General features: G+C 41.1%; 4 protein-coding genes across 10 annotated transcripts; 3 read left to right on the top strand and 1 right to left on the bottom strand.

Annotated features, from left to right (window-relative positions):
• The first annotated feature begins 496 nt into the window (after positions 1-496).
• Positions 497-12,910, top strand: nmt2 (N-myristoyltransferase 2). The gene is made up of 12 exons (XM_053888256.1): positions 497-665; positions 1,039-1,156; positions 2,609-2,750; positions 4,310-4,428; positions 4,496-4,587; positions 4,663-4,779; positions 5,040-5,210; positions 6,477-6,585; positions 6,652-6,822; positions 6,907-7,074; positions 7,191-7,328; positions 7,905-12,910. Exons 1-12 carry the CDS (start codon positions 553-555, stop codon positions 7,923-7,925), a joined length of 1,479 nt encoding a protein of 492 aa, XP_053744231.1. The 5' UTR covers positions 497-552; the 3' UTR covers positions 7,926-12,910.
• rpp38 (ribonuclease P/MRP 38 subunit) lies at positions 9,369-12,639 on the bottom strand. Of its 3 annotated transcripts, none has more exons than XM_053888259.1 (2): positions 12,568-12,639; positions 9,369-12,274 (listed from the first exon to the last, which is right to left on the bottom strand). In XM_053888259.1, exon 2 carries the CDS (start codon positions 12,267-12,269, stop codon positions 11,472-11,474), a length of 798 nt encoding a protein of 265 aa, XP_053744234.1. In that variant the 5' UTR covers positions 12,270-12,274; positions 12,568-12,639; the 3' UTR covers positions 9,369-11,471. The 3 variants fall into 3 exon arrangements, with proteins under 3 accessions (XP_053744234.1, XP_053744232.1, XP_053744233.1); XM_053888257.1 differs by having other exon boundaries at positions 12,562-12,635; XM_053888258.1 differs by having other exon boundaries at positions 12,424-12,568.
• Positions 12,911-13,369: 459 nt separating the features above from the next.
• acbd7 (acyl-CoA binding domain containing 7) lies at positions 13,370-15,098 on the top strand. Of its 2 annotated transcripts, none has more exons than XM_053888261.1 (4): positions 13,370-13,509; positions 14,001-14,118; positions 14,196-14,258; positions 14,451-15,098. In XM_053888261.1, exons 1-4 carry the CDS (start codon positions 13,498-13,500, stop codon positions 14,510-14,512), a joined length of 255 nt encoding a protein of 84 aa, XP_053744236.1. In that variant the 5' UTR covers positions 13,370-13,497; the 3' UTR covers positions 14,513-15,098. The 2 variants fall into 2 exon arrangements, with proteins under 2 accessions (XP_053744236.1, XP_053744235.1); XM_053888260.1 differs by having other exon boundaries at positions 14,489-15,044.
• Positions 15,099-15,477: 379 nt separating this feature from the next.
• On the top strand, positions 15,478-20,715 carry u2af2a (U2 small nuclear RNA auxiliary factor 2a). 4 transcript variants are annotated; one of them, XM_053887502.1, is made up of 12 exons: positions 15,478-16,022; positions 16,757-16,898; positions 17,253-17,288; positions 17,558-17,661; positions 17,749-17,900; positions 17,986-18,102; positions 18,182-18,320; positions 18,456-18,535; positions 18,612-18,734; positions 18,848-18,934; positions 19,282-19,530; positions 19,594-20,715. In XM_053887502.1, the coding sequence occupies exons 1-12, from the start codon at positions 15,974-15,976 to the stop codon at positions 19,726-19,728; spliced, it is 1,413 nt and encodes a 470-aa protein (XP_053743477.1). In that variant the 5' UTR covers positions 15,478-15,973; the 3' UTR covers positions 19,729-20,715. The 4 variants fall into 4 exon arrangements, with proteins under 4 accessions (XP_053743477.1, XP_053743475.1, XP_053743476.1 ...); XM_053887500.1 differs by having other exon boundaries at positions 18,182-18,338; XM_053887501.1 differs by having other exon boundaries at positions 16,745-16,898.
• The last annotated feature ends 674 nt before the right edge of the window (positions 20,716-21,389 follow it).

The following is a 21,389-nucleotide window of genomic DNA, read 5'->3' as shown; positions in this document are numbered from 1 at the left end:
GACCCATGGCCTATTGTTTTGGTAGCATTTGACAGTCGCAGCTGGGACGATGGAGTCCACACAAAGGTTTATGTAGCCAGTAATGCACTCTGTGAGTCCAGTTCATTTGGCTCACGGAGTGCCTCCCAGTCCGTGACTTCAAAGCACTCATGTAATGATTCCTGAGCCTCCTCCATCCACCTCCTCACTGTCTTCGGAGATACTTTATAATGATATACTGTAAAGGCACCTTATTCCAAGGTATTTTTTCAATGCGTTTTATTGCCATTTTGACAGACTGTTAAAATGAGCATTGCTCATTAAAAGAATCTAATTTAGTAGAAGATTTCAATATTATATATATATATATATATATATATATATATATATATATCTTTGTGGGAGCTGTGTGAAACTTATCATATGAACGCTCAGCTCTTGTATGTCTCGTCCCGACAGTTTGAAGCATCTCACCTCATCTCGAGGTGGTGCTGTTTCCGCTTGTTCATCTTTTGTTTTTCCATCCTCGCTCGCTGCTCTCTCAGGCTGCTGACTATTTTACTTAACATTTTTATGATGGCGGAGGACAGTGAGTCCGCGGCCAGTCAGCAGAGCCTGGAGTTGGATGACCACGACACCTGCGGGATAGACGGCGACAACGAAGAGGAGAATGAGAACATGCAAGGGTGCGCATGAAGCTGTCCGCTCCGGACGGGAACACTGGAGCAATATTTCCTGTCCGAGCCGTGTTTGGACGCTAGCGCAGTTAGCCAGCCCACTTGCACTGGTAGACTTCTGTCTACACGGCCTTAGCGAAAATGCATTTTGCACACCTTTGCCAAAAACGTATTTATTCACTGTTTACCAAATATTTCACTTCAGGATATACTGCAAAAATTGGCGGAATGCGACGTCAAAATAAGCTGGTGTTCAGTCAACCCATTAGCTAGCCCTGTTAGCTTCGCTGTCATTGGTTGCTATGGTAGCTAACGGTATATTCCCCATTCTATCAAGAGGACAGCTCTTTATAAGGTCCCGTCAAATTCTATGTTCATGCAGGAGTCCGGGAGGTGACCTAGGGGCCAAGAGAAAGAAGAAAAAGCAGAAACGTAAGAAAGAGAAGCCGAGCTCGGGTGGAGCCAAGTCGGACTCTGCGTCCGATTCTCAGGAGATCAAGGTGGGATGTTCAGCCGTCAAGATCGGCCACTTGTGTTCCCAACATGTCAAAAAGGCTCTCTGACATTATTCATTCATTGAGGCCCATCCCAAAGGGTGAGAGGCAGTGGTCAGGTTTTTTCACGTGTTAGGATCCGGTCCAGCCCCCTAAAGCCAGGTTTCTCTGGTTCCAGATGACCAGAACTCAGACAGAAGACCTCAGCTATATGCCATCAGAACACAACATGTCACAGACTCGCAGCTGAGTGTCACCGAGCGAAAGCAGAGACGGTGTGATCCCAGAACAGCAGAACATATTCCGTCTTCTGGGCTGATCCACATACAATACAATTAAAAAAGTTCATTGTGCATTCATGCACTTGTGAATGCATTCATATACATTGTCTACATGTTGATGACGGCATGTGTTATCTGGCAGAGATAAGGCAGTTGCAGAACAAAGAACTTGTGCACCCTTTAGCTGAACATGGAAGCATTTATCACATCATTGTCACTGTGGCCTGTGCCAGCATTAGACTGGAGTAAAGCACATTCGAAAAGGCTGTAAACTGGCTGGTATTCTTACTAAACTGTACCCATTTATAGTCAGACACTCCAACTCAGACTTTAGGCTCTAACTTCATTAAAAGATAGACAAAACAGTAATGTGGGAAGTTGGAACTTATGCAGAGGGCATTGATTTAAATGACATGCTCTAATATTTTGGCCATCTGCAAAGTATTCACAGCAAAAGCTACGGCTCTTGTAAGGTATCCCTGGATTTCAGTGGTCAGAACTCATTAAAGTGGACACGGTTCATTATGGTTGCCCTCACTGGTCTGCGGCTCAGCGGTACCATAAGCAACTAACCACTTCAAGTGTGTATTCCTTCCACCTTTCCAATAGTGCTTGATTCTCTTGGACCTCTACAACCATTATATGCATTATGAGGTTGACGAAACCGACAGGAAAAGAGTGTTCCAACTGTTACACAGGTTAATGTTTTACCTCATATGTATGATAATAATGCATTTTGTTAATAATAATATATCTAGTTAATAAAACAGCAGAGAATGTGGAGAGAAAATGACATTAGGTGCAGTAGGCAGTTTTGAACAGTTGAGTTTTGAGTTGTGATTTGAAAAGGGTAAAGGCTCTACATTCCTGAGTTTGGGTGGTAATGAGTTCCAGAGATAGGGAGCAGAGTTGCTCTGTTCTGTTCAAACTTAATTAGCATTGGAATAAAAGTCATTGTTGCTGATTTTTAGTATCTTGGTGTTTGTTGATGTGATCCAAACACTGTGGACACTTCTCAGTGCTATAGCTATCCATTGCATTAAAGATTGTCGTTGATCGAAGTGCGGCGAAATAAAAAAATATGAAAAAATATTTGCTGACCTTGTGTTAACATTAAACTGTCCATTATGTACAATATGGCCCTCTAATATGAATGTATCTCATGTATTGTGTGCAGAATCCAGGCTTGCCCATTCAAAAGCTTCAAGATATCCAAAGGGCCATGGAACTGCTCTCCTGTCAGGGTCCCACAAAAAGTGTTGATGATGCTGTCAAGCACAAGTACCAGTTCTGGGACACACAGCCGGTACCCAAGTTAAGTAAGTGTAATTTTTATTGTTATGTATTCTGTATTCTAAGGAAGTCAGGTCAGGGGACATTGCTGGCCATACCATATGAGGTACTCCGACTTCATCAAGTTGAGCTGTGAGAATTCTGGCACAATGTGGTGGTGCATATTCTAACGGTGAGCGTTATGATGTCTCTGAGGTAATAATATGCTGTGACTGAGTCAACTACAGTCTCCAACTCTGTTTTGCACTGACCGGTGATGCCTAGTCAGTAGGGATGGGCGATACGGACAAAAAAATGAAGACGCAAAATGTTGGAATTTCAACGATAACTATAATTATCACGATAAATGCATTTCATTCTATTCCATGTGTTGGACACAGTCTCTTTTGAAACTGTTCTATGATGAAACATATTAGTGGAGTTTGTCTTCAACATCATTATTTGTTAATGTTTAAATATAATAGTATACAGATAAAAAATTCAATGCTACACATCTCTTGTAGAACCCGTGTCTAACAGACTGCTCTGCCAGCTTTGTTTATGGGTTAAATTGATCCGTCTGTCTGCCGTATCTCATGTCTCTTAACAGTTAAGTTAGCTCTGGACCAGTCTGGACACATTTTCTAAATGCTATTGAAGAAATATTAGAAATAATGTGAATAAATGATCATTTAGTCATATTCTATTCTCGAAACACAACTTTACACGAAGTCAGTTGTCTTGTGTGATGGAAAACCTTTTCACAATTTTCTCTCCTAAAATAGTGTTTTTTCATTGCCTTATTTAAGATTTCACTAATACTTTGACTATTTTAGAATTTGTTGATGGTCCATAACTGATGCCGGGTAGTAGCGTTAGCGCTGCCTGTGAGCGTGTGTCCGCGATCAGTGAACCCTAATGGGGACACGGAAGAGGACGCCGCCGCAAATACCGGAGCGGAGGTCCGTCCAATATCCAACTATTACATTATTACATTAACACCACCGCAGCAGGAGAACTGCATGTGTTCATATGAACCAAGCCAGTGGACCGTGTCAGGAAACCTATTAGGACCACTCCATCTAATAAAGTAAACAAGGATCCAGAGACTCACACAAGACTCCAGAACTGTCACACACCAGTGTCGGCTGTCAATCATCACGGAGCTGGAGAGTGCTGCGTGGTCTTGTCATGTTCACATGTGCAAGTCCACTGCAGCGAGTGAGCCACATGTTTATCGAATTTATCGTTAGATGCAGAATTGTCATTGAGGAGATTGTTTTCGGCGGTATATACTGTGCAATAACTGATGACCCATCCCTACTAGCCAGGCTGTTGCGCCTCCTCCATCAAAGCGAACGCTGGGGACCATTTTGACCTTGGCGTATTGCTCAGCATGTCTTCTCCTGCCATCTGATGCCAATACACTTCTTTTTTTTTTGCTTCTTTTCTTCTCAACTAAATCACTCCCAAAAGTCCCTTTTTTAAATGAATTACACAAACCTTGCAACTGTTAAAGGAAATAAAAAGTTCCAATTTTATTGTTTGTTTAAATAACGAGGACCTCACAATATCCCTAACTTTCCATCTCTGTTTTTCTGTCCAGATGAGGTGGTGACTGATCATGGGCCAATCGAGGCTGACAAAGAGAATATCCGGCAGGAGCCGTATTCATTACCTCAAGGTTTTATGTGGGACACTATGGATCTCAGCAATGCGGATGTTGTAAGTTTCCTTTTGACATGGACTATGAAAATATGCTCAAATTAAATTGAGAGTTTTTCTCTTTCAGCTGAAGGAGCTATACACACTGTTAAATGAGAACTATGTAGAAGATGACGATAATATGTTCAGATTTGATTATTCCCCTAATTTTCTAAAATGGTAAGTTGTCACAAGTTCTTTTTTCCTAAATAAATGATTGTAAACATTTATTTCTATCTTTCTTATTTACTAAAGGGCTCTTCGCCCACCAGGCTGGTTACCTCAGTGGCACTGTGGTGTGAGAGTCTCCTCCAACAAGAAGCTGGTTGGATTCATCAGTGCGATTCCTGCAACAGTTCGTATTTATGACAGGTACTCTCCAACTTATTTGTGTCAACTCACATTATTACTTGTATTATTATTAATGTCGGCAGTGGGACTATAATCAGCATATGTTTTTCAGCAAGTGTCTGTTCATATCAGCAGGAGTCATGCCCTCTTGTCAATGCATTCTTTTCTGACTTGGTTTTATTAGATATAATAAAACAACACAGGTCACAGTAATTGTGAAGTGTGAGAAAACTGATCTGTTATCATCAGCTGACTGAGAGTGTTGCTGTTGTTTGCTTCAGATTGAAGAAGATGGTCGAAATCAACTTTCTTTGTGTTCATAAGAAGCTGCGTTCAAAGAGGGTCGCTCCAGTTCTCATCCGAGAGATCACTCGACGGGTAAATCTGGAAGGAATATTTCAGGCTGTTTACACAGCAGGAGTGGTACTGCCTAAACCAGTATCCACATGCAGGTAATATTAAAAATGTAATACACAAAAAATCGAATCCTCTTCTTGTTGCCTATTCCTAATTGCATGTACAGTATTTTCACTACAGCTGTAATGAAATCTTACATGATACAACGTGATTTTAAAAAAATAATTTGTTGTTTATTTGGACTACCAAAATAGATTTTCACTAACCTGGATAGGTAGGTTGCTAAAAGGGAAAATAGGTGTGGTAGCACATTCATCTGTACTCCCATTCAGGTGCATAAAGGGGACCAAGTTCAATCTGTGTAAATCAGCTTTTATACTTGAAAATATTGGCTGATCATAGGGATGGGCGATAACTTATTGTACACACTCTCACAGGAGGCGCTAATGCAACAAATTCTGATTCAGTCAAAGTATTAGTGAAATCTTCAATCTTGCCAATTAAAAACAACCATTTTAGGAGTGAGAATTGTAAAATATTTTTCATCACACTAAACAAAGGACTGACAGTTTCTTTCTAATATTTCTTCAACACCATCTAGGAAATTCATCCCCTAAATAAAGCTGTGTCAGTTGTGTCAGTCTGACATGAGCTGGTCCTACAAGAGATGCCAAACATTGAATTTCTCATCTTAACTTAGCTATTATAATTAAACAGAGAGAGAGACAAAGTCCACCAATATGTTTCATCATAAAACAGTTTCAAGAGAGACTGTAGTGTGTACAACACATGGAATAGATTGAAAAATGTAGTTATTGTGAAATGACGGCATTTATCATTATACATGTTTTTGTACATTTTTTTGTCCCATCCCTAACTGATAGTTTACCTGAAAAACGTCCCTAGAGGTCCGTAGTCATGTGTATCCCTAAGAATTTGTTATTATTTAGTTATTTCCCAGTTTACATTGAATTTCTTATGTGCCAAATTTGCAATAATTTAAAGAAACTAAATTAAAGAAAGTTCTATGTTACCCCTAAATTCTTTATTAGAATTGAAATGTGTCCTAAGGACAACAAAACTTGATGATGAATGAACAATCAAACAATGCAAAACTGATGATTTAAAATTCCTTTGGAACTTTCAGCATTAATTATTTAGTGTAGTAGATGATTTTACCATGGAGGAAAATGCTGTCATGAATCAAAGTTAGTGACTAGAACAGAAAAACTATAAGTGGATTATGAGCCTGGGATTTTAAGTGAGAAAATGATGACCAAAGTAAAAATTTTCTCACAGTATCCTGACCTATGAAGAAGAAAAGGATGCATTATTTATTTATGAATGTCTTGCTTTGACAGGTATTGGCATCGCTCTTTGAATCCTCGAAAGCTCGTGGAAGTCAAGTTTTCCCACTTGAGCAGAAACATGACACTGCAAAGAACCATGAAGCTCTACAGATTACCTGATGTAAGTTCCTGCCATGTTCCCATTGTACCGAAGGGTTGACAACTTTACTCATTCTCTCTGGTCTAGAGCACCAAGACCTCAGGTTTAAGGTTGATGGAGAAGCGTGACATCTGCCAAGTCACTGAGCTGCTGCAGAAATACCTGAAGCGATTTAATCTGGCTCCTTCTATGAGTGAGGAGGAGGTGTCTCACTGGTTCTTACCGCAGGAGAACATTATCGACACATATGTAGTTGAGGTAGACACCATCTGGTTTAATTTTCTAATTCTTTTTGCCCTCCAGTTTGTGGATTAGTTACTGAAAGCTTTTTTTCTTCCTCAGGGAAATGATGGCAGATTGACGGACTTTGCTAGTTTTTACACTCTGCCGTCCACTGTGATGCACCATCCTCTCCACAGGAGCTTGAAGGCTGCTTACTCCTTCTACAATGTACATACTCAAACCCCTTTACTGGACTTAGTGAATGATGCGTTGATCCTGGCAAGACAGGTATACTTTATGACATTACAACACCATATGCTCATTTGACCTCTTTGGATGAGTTAAGGATGAATCAAATGCTTATTTTGAACTTCTTTAATGCAATTAACGTGTGTTTTCAACAGAAAGGTTTTGATGTGTTCAATGCCTTGGATCTTATGGAGAATAAAGTCTTTCTGGAGAAGCTTAAGTTCGGCATAGGAGATGGAAATCTGCAGTATTACCTCTACAACTGGAAATGCCCCTCCATGGACCCTGATAAGGTGAGAGTGTGTGTTGCTTATGAAATCCATGCAGTCCATCCAACACATTTTGAACTCTTACAAAAAAAATCGCATAGATTCAGGTCTCTTTCAAATGAATTAAAAAGCTCAACTTAAATTAATGAGCCGTCATCCTTTGGGCATTTTGAGCCTGTAGCTGAGCCATGACCTGAATTTCAATGGAAATAACAGCACTATTTCATTGAACAATGAAAATAAATATTTGCAAAATAACTGCCTGAATATTTATTTTACCTGGCTAATGGGACTTTTGCTGCTGAACCTCTGCACACAGTGTCTGCAAATTTAACTTGTTTACATTCACATGTCGGACTTGAGAGCCGAATGCACTTTGTCTGGAGACAGAGTGTGCTGTGTGAAAAGCCCCTTATTTTCCCAAACCACAGAGAGCCGTGATCTAAGGATGAAAGAGCTGCGTGTGGCTCCGGAGCCGCAGGTTGATGACCCCTGTACTAGACGGTAGATTTGACATGGGTCTGAAATCACATTTTTCTCTTAATGAACAAGAAATTGATATCAATGAAAAGCCACAATTGCTTGTATCTTGTCTTTCAGGTTGGCCTGGTGCTTCAGTAGCTGCTCTTGCCAGAGCAGGTTTTCTCATGGATGGGAAGAGCTCTTCGCCGATCCTAGACTCTCCAGAAGCCCTGGCTGAACTACAATGAGAATAGCTTCAGTAAATTCAAACTGACTACCAGTAGTTGAACCCATGCAGCTTTTGTTATGTCATGAAGATCAATAGCCAGCTCACCAGGAGGTGACGGCTCACCATCCACATCTTGAATGTGAAGTCATCCTCTACAGGTACATACACACACACTTACGTTCCATACAAAAATCATGAAAAGGGGATGCCTTGATACCGAGAACCTTGTTTTGATCTTCTGGCTCAGCTTTCATTACAAGGAACTCACAAGCTCTTCACACTCGGCAGCAGTAGAGCGTATTAGTTCATTTCAACATATGTCCGGATGTGTGTGATCAGTGCATCATTCATTCATTGTATGATTGGGGTGAGATTAATTTTACTTCGTTATTTTTTTAGCAAAGCAAAAGGTAAAAATCCTTGTTCTTCAAAAAATACCATGCCGAACCGAAACATTTTTCATTCAACGCAGTTTTCCTCCTTTGTCAGCTAAGTGCTGTGTTTTGTTGATGCATGTAAACCTCCAAGATTGTGATCTCATGAACTGGAAATGTAATTTACCACCTCCTCAAAAAAATCCCAGAACTTATTTTTATAAAGGTGTTCTGAACTTTTAACTTGCATCTGATGATTGACATAAGTTGATGAAATGCTTAGATGTTCAATCTGGTTGCTAACTTGGCAATTTATTATTGTTATTCATGACAATGGATATTCTACATTTTCTTTTACTGCATCAAAGGCTCCCAATTTGGGGTTTCGGGAAATAGGCAACCACATTTTTTATCTTAAATCATGTTTTTTTTTCATTTTTGGGCAAATATCAGCCATGTATTTTCTTGTTGGATAAATTGTGATCCCTGGTTAAATTCTGAGCAAATGTCTGTGGAGCTGTGTGATTGAAATCCCATGTACCACTGCATATAGATAGAGCTGAGTGCTGTTAAATAGAGACTTCCTGTCCAGTTTGCTGCGTATTCCGCATCTCCTCTATGGGCTGTTTTTAACCAAAAACTTCATTAAGGAAAAGACTAACTCTTCAACGACACTCCTGAAAAGTGGAGTTAAAGAATGGGATGTAATTGTGAGAATACATATTTATGTATTGGCAGAATAAGCTGGAGCCTTTCAAGCTGTGCTTGTTTCATGTTTTATAGGATGTGCTTCTCCCCTGATTCATGTGCTCAATGTGTTCAAATATGTGTGGAACTAATGAACACACTTGCCCTGTTTGCTTGCCTCTCCAGTCCAGTTCTGTAGAAATAATATGGAATCACTTCAATCAAATTTTTCATGTGGATTTTTTATTTGTTCTTCGTTTAGGCTTCCACTTGGAACATGCAATTTTACATTCTGAGGTGTTCTTTTGTGTATAACTCAACAGACTGGTGCAATCCTTCATAATGTTTTTTTCCATTGCTTTGTGAATTTAAAGCTGCCTCATGTGTTGTATTGTGGTTTGGTTCCCTCCTAAGCAGGGTTGATGTCTTCTACATTACAAAGTACCTTTTTTGGTTTGTCTGAAGAATGTATTGCAACGAAAGAAGCACAATATCGTCTATCTTTATCATGTTCACTTAACCATGCAAAGTTGTGGGCGGGCTCATGATCTACTTTGTTCATTGCTGTTTACATTATATAAGAAGGTTAGTAAGTGAAACCACAGGTTTTCTGACACGTGTTGGGCCTTGTCTAAATGGAACCTGACCAACCCAGGTTCTACGAATGCATGGAGAGTCTTTGCTTTCTCGTATTAACCTGAGGCAAAGGTTGACGGGATGCATGTACGTCCTGGTGCTGCTCGAAGAACACCTCAGACTGCGCCCTCTTAAAGCCAGGCCAGGCCATGGTCTGGGACCGGTGACCCTGATCCCCATGGCCCACAAACTTCAGAATCCGTACCAAGGCAGGCCAGGCTGCTGAAGGGACACAGCAGCTGTGGCCTTGGAGGCCCGTGAGCTGCAAGTTGTCAGTACAGAATTGCATCATCACAGCAGACTGGGCCTGTCAACAAATTTGCAGGTGAACAATGACAGGAGACTGAAATGTCTGCCAGGACTTGGGCTGCGGGCTGAACCAGGCCTGAGTAGGAGCAGAAGCCGGGTTACCACTCAGACTTGGCAGGCACAAACCTGGTAGGGGCCTAAATGCTGCAGGTTCAACTGCTGCCCACTGGTGTGCGGGTGAGGGACCAGTTTTGACGTCACATCTCCAGGCCCAGGACTACTTGGTGGGAGGATGAGGTGGCCGCCTGGAGGCGGCTCCTCACTCTGGTGACTGATGTCCAGGCACAGAAAGCACCAAGCTCAAATATTTGAGCGAAGTCCCTCCTGCAGAGTGTCACATGCTGACAGGGAAGCACTGTTACTTCAGTTAACCTGGTTTTCCGTATTCTTCATGACTTGTCATCAACATTTATAAGAATTCAACTTTGCACTGGATTTCACTTGTGTGAACATGTTTTAACATTTTAAAGGAACTGTATGTTTTGTAATGTCATTGTACTTTCATGGCAGCTTTGTGTTTCAATGCCTTTGTAAAGCGGAAAATGAGCTGCAGACTGACAACTATTCTATTGCTGTACAGACTTAAAAAATGAAAATCTACCCAAGTACAATTGAGCACAACACCGTATAGCATTTTAATCAGGGAATCATTGCAGAACAAACAATTAACCAATTTAGTTTCAGTGTATATTTATCTTCCATTATGTTTCTCATTATTTCTCAGCCCTTCTATCTTCCAAACTCACTGGCAATGTCAAAGCATCCCATTGAATGGATTTACACACGATGAACCTCCCTCTCTGAATGTTCCTCTCACTAGTCTCAAAGGATCTGGTCGACCAATCTTGTTAGATGTGATTTTGTGTGACTCTCTTCTCTGTACAGATCAGAGAGATTCAAATTAAGTCCACTGGAAGGATTAGTAGCATCAAGTCAGCAGCACCCACACAGCCAAAGCTTGTAGCTTGCACCCTTGAATGGAATTTCAGCATGTACGTTTACTGTTTTCAATTTTTCACATAGATGTTAGTGGCAGCATTTAGTGGCCTCATCCTGATGTACATGCCTTATGAAAATTGTTCAAGGCTTCAAGGCTATAGAGAAGTAACTCAAATTGAAAATTCAGATTTTTATTCCAAAACTGCGAACGAGCCCAGTTGCTACCAGCAGCCTCTAGCGAAGACCACATGCAAATGGTGTTTAACATTCAGCTATACAGGTACCAGCATGAATATGTGATTCAATAAATTCATTTGTTCAAACCTTGTCCACAGCAGACTTTTGACATTTGAAGGGGAAATCTTCAAATACAACAGAGAAATGCCATTTAAGAAAACCAGACTGTGTGGAATTGAGACAATGTTGACATGGTGTCATTTCTTTTTGAAAACTGCAGATGTTGATCTCCTGCATCTTTCAAGGCATTAAGAAATAAGGGTGGCAGTAACTGATGTCAAAGTTCTAAGAGTTCTAATTAACTTTCTTCTTCTTCTTCTTCTTCTTCTTCTCTGGATTTGCAATTATTCTTTTCACTGTGAGAGGTTGCAATGTGCAAGAGGTGTTTATTTTCAGGTCACTCTCTCGCTTCCTTTTCTGTCCAGTCCCTTCAGCTTCATCCACCAAGTTCACTACGGGCTTAGGTGTCACCTCCTGAACCCATGAGACATTCAGTGGAGGTATTCTGGGTGTGATGGCTGCCACGATGTCAGTGAAGATCTCCTCCTCTTGGGATGCACATTCCAGAATTCCCAGTGCCAGAACACTTTTTAAGCCCAGTGGCTCAGAAATGCTCTGACTTAGTCGGGGCACCTGGCAAGCTGGGACGCCTCTGGTGGCACTCAATGGTATCAGATGACTAATCATGTGCTTTGGCCTGACAGACTTGCACACAAACACCAGTTTGAGTTTGTTTCTCTCCAGAGCTTTGGTGACCTCATTTATTCCAATAGCCAGTTGTCTTCTCGCCACCACGTTTGTCCAGCCATTTTGAGGCGGTGTCTGCTCTTTAGGCAGGTCCTGGCACATTTCGTGAACCTCTACTGGTGTCGAAGGCGCTTGGCCCTTGCTTCTCTTTCTCTGTTGTCTAACCTTCACCTCCTTCTTCTCCAGACCGGTGGTTTTGAACTTTTCTGTCAACGTTTTGAGAATAAAATGCATGTCTTCTTGAGGAAGTGTTCTCCACTGTGGAGTGAAGGGGGATGTGAAGGAGGTCTTAGCTGAAGTCAGCCGTTTCCTTTCCATTTTAGCTTGTTTACCGGGTGTAGCCATTTTCCCTGAAATCACACAAGAGCTTTAATGTTGACAAAGAAAAAAAAATCAAGGCTGACTTAGTCCATAGAAGTTAATGAAATAAACTATTCACAAACTGTTGAAACTAGACTATGTGACAAATGAAACAAGACTTTGGGCCAGTCGTACTCACCAGTAGACCAAATATTTGCATCCACCCCTCGATATTTAATATATTCGTTTATAGCAGACAATGATAAAGATCCACTGAATAACTACTAGACAGTCGACCGTGTCGGTCAGCCGAAAAAAAAAAAAAGAAACGTTTTACCTGTACCTTCGCAGTACTGTCCTGTTTATCCTGCACACGAGTGATAGGCTTCCGCCATTTCGCTGTATTTAAACGGAAACAGATATCGCCGCCTAGCGGTCGACAAGTGAATCGACTCCTAAGCTTGGTAAACTGAAGTGAATTACACGATGTCAATAACCACAGTATGCAGCTTACAAGCATTACGATATGAAAGTAAAAACAGGACGACGTTTATATCAACATCAGTTACAGATGGACGTGTTGTGGCAGCCGATGTAAATTACAAATTAATAATATAACGAGCTTCGAATGACATCAAAAATATTAACCATAAAAAATAGTTACATTAAATGTAAAGGCTATCATATCTTCTTTTATTATTGTTTTTGTTATTGTTATTGCTGTTTAACATAGCATTTTCTACCAATTTAGTGTTCATTTCCATAAGAAAATAAACAATTATCTTGCTGTAATGGTGAACAACCACAGGATTATTGTGATCATGGTATACTAATAATAACTATATATAACTATAATAACAAGTCTGATTGGAAATACATGTCAATCTTTCTTATCTCGTCTCATCCTGGCTATAACCCCCTAAAAATAAAAACTTGAATTCAACCTCACATATAATGTGCATGGGCTGTGTGCATTGGTTTACAAGCCATTTATATACTCAGTATAGCGTCCGTATTATTAACATGTCAACGCCTGACCACTAGCTGTGTCATCACAATATACTGGTTAATCGTAGACACGTCGATCGTGAAATTCTGTAAAATGAGTGACACAAAAGCGTTGCTGCACCTCCAGCCAATCAGCGCCTGCCTAGCTCCCTGCACCGCCCTCTCCCCCCTCTGCGACATCCTGCCTTCTTGCTCAGCAGCACAGCTGTAAGAAGATCCGTCTCCGTTAGTGGAAATAAATCCGTCTGAGCTGCATACCTTGAAAATGTCTCAGTTGGTAATGATCTACAGCTTTTCTTGTCTAGAACTAGTCATAACGGGTGAAGTGGGACTGTGTCGATTTGTATGCAGTGTACATTGAGTCGTCCATTTTGATCATCACATATCAGAACGCTGCAAGGTTTATTTAGATTAAGACGAAATTATTGTCATCGCAGTGTTGTGTTGCAAAAGACCAATTTGTATACGGTTTTGGTGTGAAACATACCACTGCCATTTTGATGTTCAATGCCCTAGATCCATGTTAAATAGACCATTCTACTATAGCAACAGTTTCTCAACAAAGGCCCTTTGTTTACTCTTGGCCAAACTTACGAAATCAAATGAGCACTTAGTGGGTAGCTAGCTCAACAGAGACACACGGTCGAGCTGTTGTTGCAATGAATGTGATACAGTAGCTAGATAAATAGCAGTGGGATTTGTGCTCCATAAAGAGAGGAAAACCACTCATTTCCCCTTTAAAGCAGCTGTCTGCTCTTCCATCCACAGGCAGAGTTTGAGAAGATTGCTGAGGATGTGAAAAATGTCAACTCAAGGCCCACAGATCAGGAGCTGCTGGACCTGTATGGTCTTTATAAACAGGCAACTGTTGGGGACGTCAACACTGGTAAGGATTGTGCAAGTTCTAAAATGTATTTCATACACTAATTGTATTTTAATGCCTGAATGATTTTGTTCCTTCAGATAGACCAGGCATGCTGGATTTGAAAGGGAAGGCCAAATGGGATGCATGGAACTCAAGAAAAGGTAATTGCTTACTAAAAGTGTTCCTGTCTTACCAGGGAAACACTTTTTTCTTTGTTATCATTACTCAGAAAAACATTTATTTAGAATACTGCTGGACTTAGATGGAGATCATGCTTTATGTTTTTATTATTATTGTTGTTATTAGCAATAATAGTAATAACAACAAGAATAATAATATTAACCGTATGTCAGTTTTGTGCTGTGGTCTTCTTGATCCGTCTTGTTTGCAGGAATGTCGAAGGAGGATGCCATGACAGCCTACATTGGACTTGCCAAGGAAATAATCTGCAAATATGGAAAGTAGAGCAATACATAAACGACTGGCCTAACTAATGTTAAATTGTTATGTTAATGCTGTTTTAGTTGTATTGTTCTAACATTAATTTTAATTATTTTAATTTTATCTTGAAGCCTAACTTATGTCAACTAATGTGATTAAACATTTTCTAAAAAAAAAAAAGATGTTTTATGTGCCTGTGACCTCAAAAATTCTAATGCTGTGAATTTGATTTGTTTCAGTTTTTTTTTTCTGATTCTGAAATAAATAAGGTGATAATCACTTGTCTTTGGGGGTTGTCATTTCCATGTGTGGCTGTCCAAATGTTGGGATTTTAATTGGGTGAAAAATATGATTTGAACATTCAGTACCATAAAGGAGTACTATTTAGTGCTTTGTGGAGATTCGCCACTTTATCCATTTTTGCCTGTGTATTTATTCACACATTTCATGTGTCGTTTATTGCATCTTATTCTCCTTTTATTTTATTTTTTAAGCAGTTTACACCCATTGTCGTGGGATAGAGCTAAACCCAATTTTGAAGCTGTTACGTGTGACATAATATTGTAATAATAATGTGCGACTTTTTCCTCTTATCCATTGCAGTTTGAAGAACCCGATCACATTCTGAAATCACTTATACACGCAGCCATAGACGTAGAGAGTTTGTATGCATCTTCACTTCATTTGCATGCGTGCATTTGTCTAGCATCTCGGTGTCTCGGAGCTATTTCGGTGTGTTTAACCAGTACACGTTGAGCAGTCCTCATATCCACTTCGGAGTAATGAAAGTCGATATATTTCACCCTGGCTTCACGGTTGGCTTCACGTCTGAATTCAGTTTTGATGAGGTTATCAGATATAATCCAAATGGAATGAAACCGCCTACATGGGCGCGCTCACGTTGCTCTAGAGCGCGCTTTCTATCCGGGACAGAGTGACCGGAAAGCTGTCGTTCATCAACTTCCGGTGTCGCGGTGTAGCTGAGAGACGACGCAAAAAAGCGGGCATGCTAAGTCCTTTGTTGTTACAGCTCGCCTAAACGCGTTTGTTTACGTGCATTGCGTCGTTAAAAACGTACAAACTCGTTTGGTGGATGAGCTCACCCTTTACTGGGTGTATTTGGAGTAGGTGCGTCGCACTCACCAGGGTAGCAGACAAGCTAGCGGTGTGAGGAGAAGGCCCTCTCCGCTGCTAACTGTAGCTGGCTAATCCTCGGAAACACGTTTTCTAATTAATTGGGCGCGCTTTCTTTCCATAAGTCACTCAGACTCCAAGCTGCAATTTGTTGCTTGGTTGAATTTGCGTTTCACTTCGTATCGATCGCCATAGTTGTTTTTGTTGGCCGTAAGTTTTTTGGGGAGCGTGGTTGACATTGTTGTTAGCATCAGCTAGCCACCGCCGCCTGATCAACGCAGTTGTAGCTCACAAGTGAAACATGTCGGACTTCGATGAATTTGAGAGGCAGCTGTCGGAAAACAAACAAGGTAAATATATTTGTTTTGAGGGTTTAAGTCATTAGGTCTATTCGGCGGAGGTTTGTGCAAATGTTTAACATATGTGATTTTGCTGCATTCACCACTCAGACCAGGTAACATCTGCACATGTAGGGCCATCGTGGCACTTCCCAAAGTCTTTATATGTGTATCCTTGATCTGCGTGCATTGACTTGTTTTTGTTTTTTTTATTTTAATTTTTCGTTCAAGTTATACAGAGCTTTACACGGAAAATTTCCTGTTTAGTACAATCACGTTTACTTATGTTTGTTTGAGGTAAATCCTTTCTAACGAACGGTTTTGCTCATTCACATATCAGTTGAATTTTTACGTATATTTACGTTATTTGAAACTAACGAATGGTCTCATGATTTTCTTAATATAAGTAATACGTTATTTTGAACTTACTTTCTCTAAAAAAATATCATAGTTAAGTAGGGATGCTCCGATCAGTACTCTGGCTCAGTCCTTTAACACGACTGTATGTGAATTTCGCAGTAGAGGCTCATTATGTTTGTGGTTGTATGCTCTGTGTACACCAGCACTTTTAACATCTGGCTGACCAGGACAAGTAAAATTATTCATACTTATGTGTCTTTTGAAATTGTATTTGTATGTAGTTATCTGTGAAATGTACTGCCAATGTTACTGGTCATCAAACATGCAATCTCCCATCATCACAATTGATCTGACTCAGGTGATGTACATAATAGTTGTTCCTACAGCTGAAAGGGACAAGGAGAACCGACATCACCGCCGTTCTGCATCTCGCAGCAGAAGCAGAGATAGGAAGAGGAGGAGCAGAGAGAGGGACAGACGCAGCAGGGACCGCCGTGGTGACAGTAAGGACCGCAGGCACAGACGAAGGTTAGTTAGTTTTGTCCTTTCAGCTCTTCTGCGGAAACATTGTGAGTTTCAGATCTGGCCAATGATTCTTTGTGTCTTGTTACAGTTAGGATTCTGTCATTTAGTGTTAAACATCCCTTCATTGTGTAGTAAGCTTCACATCATGTTTCACTCTTGTTTCTGACTTAATCGTTCCAATAATAGACAGAATAAGCAAATGTGGGACACCTGCAGTGTTTTTATAGTTTGTCTCTTGAACGGTTTGCAATTATCCCTCGTCTATTTTCGAGTTAGCGCCGTTAGTTTGTTGTTATGGACTTAATTATTGGTGAATGTCCTCATGTGAGATGTTAATGCATTCCAATATAATTTCAGCTCACCGGCCAGCTTCCCCCAGGACAATACTGGAAGGTAATGTAGCAACCCAACACAAACCTGGTGTATGCATTATTGGTTCATATGACGTTGAATGCAATTTCAGTGCTTATGCTTTCATAAGATTACTTGTTCTCTTTGCTACTGCTACCAACTTCTATGACACGGATAATCTTATCATTGATCAAGACAAGCTTGAAGATGTGAAAGATCACTGACCTCAAAGTCAGGTTTTTAATACATGGGAAATTCTCTTTTGTCTAATTAAACTATGTTTCCATCTAAATTCCCCTAACCAACCACAGCCGCTCTCCGCATCGTGAAAAGAAGAAGAAGGTGAAGAAGTACTGGGATGTTCCCCCACCTGGCTTTGAGCACATCACCCCCATGCAGTACAAAGCCATGCAAGGTCAGATAGTTTTGAATAGATGCAGACAGGATTCTGTCTATGTTTCTGAAAACTCAATATGACAATTACATTTGCTTTGTGCAACAGCTGCTGGCCAGATTCCTGCGACTGCTCTTCTGCCGACCATGACTCCAGATGGTCTGGCTGTTACACCCACCCCTGTGCCTGTTGTGGGCAGTCAGATGACGAGGCAGGCTCGTCGACTTTATGTGGGAAACATTCCCTTTGGTATCACAGAGGTGGGGAAACTCGACTGTGTTGCATGCAACCTGTTTTAATTCAATGTTAATGGTCCCAATTTGCGTTACTGCCGTTCTTTCACAGGAGTCAATGATGGACTTCTTCAATGCTCAGATGCGTTTGGGTGGTCTAACTCAGGCTCCTGGAAACCCTGTTCTTGCAGTTCAGATAAACCAGGATAAGAATTTTGCCTTCCTTGAGGTAACTGGAGACACTATTTAATGTCTTTTTTGCTGTGGAAGAATACATTGTATTAATAACATGTCAATTTTATTAACAGTTTCGTTCAGTTGACGAAACAACACAGGCAATGGCATTTGATGGCATCATTTTTCAAGGCCAGAGTCTAAAGATCCGTCGTCCCCATGATTACCAGCCACTGCCGGGCATGAGCGAGAATCCCAGTGTCTATGTGCCTGGTATACAGCCAATTAATGGTTTTTAACCCTAAGTATTGTTGGCATAATTCATCACATATTAACTCAACCTCCATGGGAGCTCGTTCAGTCTGCTGGCCTAAATTCTCCCCGGATCCTTTCTGTCCCCCCTTTTAGGTGTGGTGTCCACTGTTGTGCCCGATTCTGCTCACAAGCTCTTTATCGGTGGCCTGCCCAATTACCTAAATGATGACCAGGTCAGTGAAGAAATCTAAAGTTACTTTTGAAGTGACGCTTCACCACTGTCTTGTTTTTTTTTCTTTTTTTTTTTAGGTCAAAGAGCTACTGACGTCATTCGGGCCCCTGAAGGCCTTTAACCTGGTGAAGGACAGTGCCACCGGCCTTTCTAAAGGATATGCTTTTTGTGAATATGTTGATGTCAACCTAAATGATCAGGTATCTTGACAATCACAAAATGACTTCTCAAATATCTCAAATGTAATGTTGAATTGGTTGATTTTTTATTTTATTTTTTTCATCCAAATCTTTTTTTCCCCTCTCCTGTTTAGGCTATTGCTGGCCTGAATGGCATGCAGCTGGGAGACAAGAAGCTTCTAGTGCAAAGAGCCAGTGTGGGATCCAAGAACGCCACTTTGGTAAGTTTCCACAAGCTGCGAAGGAAACCGAAGTTGTGTTGAGACTCAATTACCTCAGTCATCAATGTGAATTACTTTTCATAGCACATCTGCCTCTGCAAATTTCTGAAAAACTGGTTTCCTTTTTAGTCCACAGAAAAATTGGCACGGTCTAGTGAATGTGAAAAAACTTCCTTAAATGTCAGTGAATGGGTGCTGGAGAAGACCGCTGCCCTGCGTATATTCCCAAAACCTTTTATACTCTTTAGTCAGTAATTCATACATTTCATGGTGACATTAAAATCTGTCTAAAAACTGAGCAATCTTCTTGCCAAACCAGCTACTGACTACTCTCTCCTCTTCCACAGACTACTATAAACCAGACCCCAGTGACGCTGCAGGTGCCGGGTCTTAACAGCGCAGTCACCCAGATGGGCGGTCTGCCTACTGAGGTGCTGTGCCTGATGAACATGGTGGCTCCAGAAGAGCTGCTTGATGATGAAGAATATGAGGAAATTGTGGAGGATGTCAGGGAAGAGTGCAGCAAGTACGGTCAAGTGAAAAGCATTGAGATCCCACGACCCGTGGACGGCCTCGAGGTGCCGGGCACTGGAAAGGTAGGGAACATTATTTTCAGCCAGTCATCTGAACTGTTCGTAACTCGTCTCTTCTGCTTGTAGATTTTTGTGGAGTTCATGTCGGTGTTCGACTCCCAGAAAGCCATGCAAGGCCTCACAGGAAGGAAGTTTGCCAATCGGGTGGTGGTTACCAAATACTGCGATCCAGATGCATATCACCGCAGAGATTTCTGGTAAAGACAAGACAGAGATGGGGTGGGTGGTTTGGCTATATCCCCTTTCCAAATCCAACTTGGCATCACTTCATGAGGGTCAGAGAGGGCAAACTGTTTGGGAAAATGAACTTATGCGTCATAATATGAGACCACTTATAACAGCTTTGACTCACAGTTGGCACCAGAGGCTTTGGGAAGGTTTACATCTAGTCCTTGAGGACGAGCTGTAGTGAGGATATAGCCGAGTGTTGTAAGAGTATGCCCCACTTTTTTCGCAAATGTGTGTAATAATAGTTCCAGGATTTGGGTTGACAATTTTTTTATACTTTAAGACTGATGACCTAGTTGCCACAGTTAAAATTTGTATTTAAACGAAGGTAGCCTGTGAGTACGTGAGGAAGAGCTGCATTCGGGAACAAGCTGTTGAGAAGAAGAGGGATGTTCATTTGTTAAGAGCGGTTAAAGATGTTCTCTTTTTGTTTTCGCCACCTTTCGTAGAAAAATAGCTGTGATTTCACTTCAGTATTGCCACCATTACAAGGCAAGAGTCCTCGTTTTTGATAAATTCGTCTCACCTTTCTTCGTTTCTGTCACAGTAGCGCCCCCGCTGAACTAATGTCGGAGAAACTGATTGTTTCTGAATGTCGGCTGTCATTGCTCGAATCCTGTCATCACTGAGCTGTAACCTCCCTCTGTATTTGTCCTGCCTCGACTTAGATATTTTTGATTGTGCATCTTCTAGCTGATTCTGTTGCTGACCACAGGTCTGAAATTGAATTACAACTGGCAGAGGCAAATGCGTTTCTCTCTTTTTAACCTAACGGCCTTCATGCCAGTCCATCCCAATTTGGCCAAACTGAGCTATGCTTCCTGTTACAATGAATTGGTCACAATCATCTTCTTTTGCTCGATTTACAAGCTTTTTTCCCCCGTCTTTATCTAAAATGAGAGATTTGTTGGACCCAATGTCTTTTGTGTATTTGACCAAATAAACGTGATTAATATCAAAGGCTCGTCTTGTGCTGCAATTCATTATCACAGACAAAACCCTCTTTAACAATTGTCACCTTGCTGTTGTTACTAAGGAAAGCAGTATGAAAAAGCCATCTAACCAAGCAGCTGCTTGGTTGAAAGGAAAATGTTTTGGCAGTGTTCTGCTCAGTCTGACCACGACCGTCATCTGTAGACCAGTTGATTATACTTCCTGGTGTCTGAGTGTGTTGCATGTCACTCAGATGTGACTGAAGAGTTATTGTGAACACTTCATCCTATGGCTTCTCTTTCACTGAAACAGTCCTTGCCACAGTATATGTCAGTGTGGATGGATCCGCCCGGGATGATATTCAGCAAGAGCTGGGAACAGTCGCAGCAGAGCAACAAATGGAGTAATGACCTGCGTCAGCTCTTCATTTGTATTCTACTGCTGGAACTCCTGCTCCTCTAAGGTCTGAGTGAACAGCTAAAAGCTACTAGAAGAAACATGTAACACTGACCCATCCTCTCTTTTTAATCGGCACCCGCTCTCACATGAGACCTGCAGCATGTTTTCAGCAGCCCTTTGCTGCAGCGTCGCACTCCAATAGTGGTGGTCATTGTCATTCTGTACAGAGCTTCTTTATTGATCTTCACTCAAGACTTAACACTGCAGCACAGGCAGCTGGATGGAAGCTGCACTCTGCTCAG

The sequence above is a fragment of the Synchiropus splendidus genome, chromosome 15, assembly GCF_027744825.2.
Source record: "Synchiropus splendidus isolate RoL2022-P1 chromosome 15, RoL_Sspl_1.0, whole genome shotgun sequence".
In the NCBI taxonomy this organism is placed as follows: domain Eukaryota; kingdom Metazoa; phylum Chordata; class Actinopteri; order Syngnathiformes; family Callionymidae; genus Synchiropus; species Synchiropus splendidus.
Note: the sequence above shows the minus strand (reverse complement) of the source record. Positions and strands in the feature narration are given on the sequence as shown.

What these genes read in the sequence shown, in the direction of transcription:
- rpp38 (XM_053888259.1), bottom strand. Translation starts at nt 12,269, where the DNA reads ATGGCTACACCCGGTAAACAAGCTAAAATGGAAAGGAAACGGCTGACT.
- nmt2 (XM_053888256.1), top strand. Translation starts at nt 553, where the DNA reads ATGATGGCGGAGGACAGTGAGTCCGCGGCCAGTCAGCAGAGCCTGGAG. An exon ending in ACAGTTCGTATTTATGACAG is followed by an intron (nt 4,780 to 5,039) that starts GTACTCTCCAAC and finishes TGTTTGCTTCAG; the next exon opens with ATTGAAGAAGATGGTCGAAA. An exon ending in TCGACACATATGTAGTTGAG is followed by an intron (nt 6,823 to 6,906) that starts GTAGACACCATC and finishes TTTCTTCCTCAG; the next exon opens with GGAAATGATGGCAGATTGAC.
- acbd7 (XM_053888260.1), top strand. An exon ending in TGTTGGGGACGTCAACACTG is followed by an intron (nt 14,119 to 14,195) that starts GTAAGGATTGTG and finishes TTGTTCCTTCAG; the next exon opens with ATAGACCAGGCATGCTGGAT. An exon ending in TGCATGGAACTCAAGAAAAG is followed by an intron (nt 14,259 to 14,488) that starts GTAATTGCTTAC and finishes TCTTGTTTGCAG; the next exon opens with GAATGTCGAAGGAGGATGCC.
- u2af2a (XM_053887499.1), top strand. Translation starts at nt 15,974, where the DNA reads ATGTCGGACTTCGATGAATTTGAGAGGCAGCTGTCGGAAAACAAACAA. An exon ending in CCCCAGGACAATACTGGAAG is followed by an intron (nt 17,289 to 17,557) that starts GTAATGTAGCAA and finishes AACCAACCACAG; the next exon opens with CCGCTCTCCGCATCGTGAAA. An exon ending in AGAATTTTGCCTTCCTTGAG is followed by an intron (nt 18,103 to 18,181) that starts GTAACTGGAGAC and finishes TTTTATTAACAG; the next exon opens with TTTCGTTCAGTTGACGAAAC.